The 5,400-nt window shown below is 44.4% G+C and overlaps 1 protein-coding gene across 3 annotated transcripts in view; it reads left to right on the top strand.

The window, feature by feature from the left end:
- The window catches only part of ELMO1 (engulfment and cell motility 1), a 694,298-nt gene that overhangs the window by 658,791 nt on the left and 30,107 nt on the right, over positions 1–5,400 (top strand). For all 3 annotated transcript variants that reach the window (XM_045286360.1, XM_004708022.2, XM_045286361.1), the window contains one exon: positions 4,746–4,853. In XM_045286360.1, the coding sequence (XP_045142295.1) occupies positions 4,746–4,853 (108 nt within the window). The remainder of the gene's footprint in view (positions 1–4,745; positions 4,854–5,400) is intronic.

The raw sequence follows: 5,400 nt of genomic DNA, 5'->3' as shown, positions 1-5,400 counted from the left end.
AAGTACTCCCTAGTCTGTCAAGAACCTTGGAAAATAGCTAACCAACTGGAAGAGCTCTATATTTGTGGCCATTGCAAAGAAAGGTGACTGGTTAGGTGTGGTGCTCTAGAGAAACAAAACCAGGACACTTATGAATATATATGGATATGCTTATACAGTGAGAAGGGATATAACAGCTAATTCATCTATACAGCAGTACAGAGGGTTCAGTTCAACTCACTTCTGTGGAACAGATAATATACTGGAACTCTTTTGACTAATGAGGGCTGCCAGGTCCAAGGTCAAGGAAGTAGACAATGGAGTCCTCCCTCAGGCAAGGCAAGCAGAGTGTGCCTACAGGCAGCAAGCAGCAGGGTGGGTCACCAATAGTCAGTAGCTGGGGAGCTTAACAAAGCAGGCCTGGATGGGATATCAATCGCAAGCAATGCAAGGCAATAGGATCGACCAGCCTCAAGCTCAAGTGATGTATGCACCAACAGCATGGTGAAGCAGGTCTCAAAGGAGCCTCCAGCTCTAACTACACAATCCATGGGTTGGCTTGTCCCACAGATAGTGTAGCTCACAGGTTGATGCAGAGAACTAGCTAAAGCAGCAGCACACTCCAGCACACTCTGATCACAAGAGAGAGGGGGGCAGAGCATTTATCTCTTTGCCCTCCAATCAAACTACAACCTGATTAATCCCACATGTTCCTATTGACCAAGTTGGCACAATAAACCTAACTATCACAGTGACCCAACACAATGCAGAAGTTATTGAACAATATCATCAATATAACATGACAGCAAAATTTTGCCAAAGATAATTCAACAAAGGCTATGTGTGTCAACAAGGAGCTGCCAGAAATTGAAGCCAGAGTCAGAAGAGGATATGGGAAAAAATGATATTATAGCTGTCAACAGAGGGATACTGGCTGAAAGAGAATACCAGAAAAATATTTACTTATATTTTATTAACCACACAAACTGTGTGGATCATAGCAAACTAGGGATAACATTGAAAAGAATGGGAACCCAAGGCCACTTAATTGTGCTCATGTGGAGCCTGTAAATAGACCAAGAGACAGTTTTTTTAACAGAACAAGGGAATAATACTGCATGGTTTAAAATGAAGAAAGGTTTGTGTTAGGGTGTTAGGGTTGTCTCTTCCCATCAATCTGTTTGCCGAGCAAATAATCCAAAAACTGGACGATATAAAGAGAAATACCCCATCAGGATTGAAGGAAAGCTCATGAACAACGAGCCATATGCGGGTGACATAACCTTGCTTATGGAGAGTGAAGAAGATTTGAAACATTTGCTGATGCAGATCAAAGACTGCATCCTTCAGTCAGGATAATGACTCAATGTAAAGAAAATAAAGAATCCTCACAACTAAACCAATAAACAACATTGTGATAAATAGAGAAAAGATAGTAGTTGTCAAGAATCTCATTTTTCTTGGGTCTGCCATCAATGGCCATGAAAGCAGCAGTCAAGAAATGAACTGGTGTTTTGCCTTGAGCAAACACACCGCACTTTAAAATATGAAAGAGCCAAAACATCACTTCAAAGACTCGTGTGCCTGAGCCAAGCCATGATATTTTAAATCACCTCGTAAGAATTTGGAAGCTGGACAATGAATAAAGAAGACAGGAGGAAAAATTGATGCATTTGAACTCTGGTGTTGGCAAAGAATATTGAAATGGCCATGGTCTGCCAGAAAACCAAACACATCGGCCTTGGGGGCAGTAAACTCAGATTGCTTCGTTGGAGTGAAGATTGTTCGCCTTCATCTCATGTACCCTGGAGATGCCATCAAGGGTGGCCAGTCCCTAAGGAAGGGCATCGTGCTTGGTAAGTCAAGGGTCAGTGAAACAGAGGAAGACCCTCCAGAGACATGAGTTGACATAGTCGTCGCAGAAGTGGTCTCCAGCAGGACAAGGGTTGGGGTGGCACAGGCGTGGGTCAGTGGTTAGTGCTGCTGAGCACAGGATCGCTCTGAGTCGGAACCCACTTGACGTCACCCAGCAACGACAACCTTGAGAGATGAAGAGGCGAGTCAGTCCCTTTTGTTCTGCGAAATAAGTGAGGGCATTCGTGTGTGCTCTTTGTTTGGCTTTTCTTTTTGTTTAAAAATGTGTTTGTTTTTTTCTGTTACTGGAATCGTAGTTAAAACCTGGTTTTACAGTGAAAATGATTTCAGATGAAAAATAAACCTTTTCTTAAGGGGTTATGGAGGGCTGTATCATCAGGAGTGGTCTCAAAGTCATTTGTGACAGAGTCCACAGAGCTGGACAACTACATGACCCTCTGGAGCAGAGGCGCTCAACCTGTGGATCAGGACCCCTTTGGGGCTTGAACAGCCCTTTCACCGGGGTCGCCCAATTCATAACAGTAGCAAAATGACAGTGATGAAATAGCAACGAAAATAATGTTATGGTTGGGAAGGTCACCACAACATGAGGAACTGTATTAAAGGGTCGCAGCATTCGGAAGGTTGAGAACCAGTGCTCTAGAGGGACTTCTAGACTTCCAGAGGGGCTGGAAGCCTTGGACTTTGGGATGCTAATGTTATCAGTTTAACCATCACCGACTGTGTAACTTGTATATGCCAGACACTGGGCCAGTGGACTGGGACACTGGTTATGAAGTGAAGATGAAGGCCACCTTCTCTCCCTGTCAGGACTGACGAGTATCTTGGGGACCTCATCCCTGACCAGTAACTGTCCCTAGTTTACTCACAAGGACAGACTGCTTAGCTCTAGAGTCGTGGCCCATAATGAGGAATGCTGCTACGGTAGTTGTATTAGTCTAGGTACTTTGGAGAAACAAATCCACAGCAACTCATGGATAAGAGAGAGTTTTATGTAAAGAAAATGTGCATCACGAAAACATCCCAACCCAATGCTGCCCAAGCCCACAAGTCCAACATTAACCCTTTAACCTAATACCAGTCCACAAAGTCCTCCACCTCACAAAACAGAGGCAATGAGGCCGACTGCAGGAGGAAAGCTGAGTCAGTAAACGAATAAGCATCTCAGCACTAGCAGGGGTCTCCACACCCACACGGCTGCTCCAGCACCCAGGGCTGCATCGGGGTAGGTCCATGCGGCTTCTCCTTGGGGATGTCTTGTAGGATGTCAATCTTGCAAGCTGAAGCAGGGAACTGCTAAGGCAGCTGCACCCTGGTGCAACCATCACAAAGCAAGAGACCTGAGAACTAGAAAGGCGAGGCTCACTACCTATTTATCCCTCCGCCTTTCAACTAGCCCCACATGTGATTATTGGCCAGGCTGGCACAATTAACTAACGCAGTAGTTGACATGAAGACCCCAATGATTCCAGTCCAAGCCTGAACCCACGTGTAGTAGCTTAGAGGCCGGGGAAAGTCCTTCTAGTTGAGGGGCCAACGAGGGCCCCTGGTGGAGGCAGAGGGTACATCGAGCCCTGAACTAGCCCTAGATTACTGTCACTGCTCAAGGGTCTCAGGTTTGAAACCAGCTCTTGCCTCCATCTCCGTACTTCTCAGAGCCTGTTCATAACCGTTTATGACCGTGGAGGGCTTAGAGAGTAAAGTTGAGGGAGCTGTTTATCAGAATTATCGTAAATCCCTAGTCATACCTGTTCTGAGGACAAGACTGTAGGAATTTGTGAAAAGAAGGCGAATTCCCCATTCTTTGAGGAAGTTCCTGAATTACCTCGACCTTTTCTTCATGAATGACTACTCCTGTATGTTTCCAGTATCATTCTTCCCATGTACTGATGGGTTGATCTGTGTGTGTGTTGACAGCCTTGGCAGCAGCACCGTGTGTCGGGGACATTGACCTTGCTCACATGTTACAAGAGAAAAAGGTAGAAGTAGAAAAGTTTGGAAAGAAAGCTGACTTTTTCCTACATTTCTCCCTTTCAGCCTGACCTAAGTGGAAAAGGAAGGGCTCTTTATATACAAGGATAAAATACCTCTTGAAATTTGCCACCTCAGAGAAACCTCATGTTCATGAAATTAAAGGATTTGATCATTTTCCCAATGACTACCAAAATATAATCAAAAGGAGATGTCCTTCCCTAGCCCTAAGCACCTGTTTTTAATTGTTTCTTCATTTTTATTGTGGGAACATATGTACGTAACGCATTGTTTGCCATTTCAATGTTGTTTGGTGTATAGTTCAATGGCATTAGTTGTATCGTGTTGTTTCACCATTACCATCATCTACTTGCAAATTTTCACATCACCCTTACAAGAATCACTAAAACCCCCAAAACTCACTGCCATTGAGTGAAATCGGACTCACGGCAACTCTATACTATAAGGCTTCTGAGACTGTAAATCTGTACAAGCGCGGACAGCCGCGTTCTCGCGTGAATCGCCTCGTGGTGTGAGCCTTGCCTTGTGGTGATCAACGCAGTGCCTAACCCACAGCATGAACCAGGGCACCGTGTCCTCTTTTCAGAGTAGCATTTCCCCCTCCCTGCTGCCACCCCTTGGGAACATACATTTTGATCTCTATACCCTTATCTAACCTAGATATTTCAAAGAAGTGAACCCACACAAAATGTGTCCCTTTATCTCGATCGCAGCATGTGTCAGGATTCCATTTCTCTGTGAGACGGAATGATATCCCAGCTGACTCCAAATCAAATGAACTGCCTTTTTATCCGCCTGGCAAGGGAATGACGAAATAAGCATGTTGATCTTTTCTGGCATCTAGAATCACCTTGCCTGCCTTGTAAACTTGTGTGTGTGTGTGTTTTGTTTTTCCTCAGACAAATTTTGGTATTGTCGGCTTTCACCAAACCACAAAGTCCTGCATTATGGAGACTTGGAAGAAAGCCCACAGGGAGAAGTCCCCCACGATTCATTGCAGGATAAATGTAAGTAAGTCTCCTGTGTGGGAATCTGGAGTTTGGGTTGCATGATTCTTCTCTGGGCATAGGATATGCAGAAAAGCTGTCAGCCCAAATAAACCCCGTGGGCACATCTCGTCTTGTCTTGTTTCAGCCTGGGCTTTCTCATCAAGAGTGGGACCTGGGGGATTTGGACCCGGCCTGAGCTGAGAGGAACTTGCTAGGAGTGCTCTCATAACTTCCCTGAGAGATGTCAATCTAGGGTTCCCATGGGCACTTTTGTAGTACTTAGTCCAGGGGCTTTCAACAAGCAAAAGCAAAGTCAACTTAATCCCACAGTTTAGTTTTTTTCTTAGGACCCCAAATCACTCCACATAAAATTCACAACTGTTTTTTTTTTTATTATGGTTTAGCGTATCGCATAATTATGATGCAGAAGTAATAGCAGGTATGGATATGTTAACTTTCTTCAAAGAAACAACTCAGATGCTTGTATGAATTACATTGGATTTGTTAAACATACAGGAATGATGTATTAGTTATTGTCATATGTTGTCTATTTTAGCATGTACAC

Source organism: Echinops telfairi, unplaced genomic scaffold (assembly GCF_000313985.2).
Source record: "Echinops telfairi isolate 266 unplaced genomic scaffold, ASM31398v2 ScPeMD7_7;HRSCAF=31, whole genome shotgun sequence".
Lineage (NCBI taxonomy): Eukaryota > Metazoa > Chordata > Mammalia > Afrosoricida > Tenrecidae > Echinops > Echinops telfairi.
This window is presented reverse-complemented; position numbering and strand designations above follow the sequence as displayed.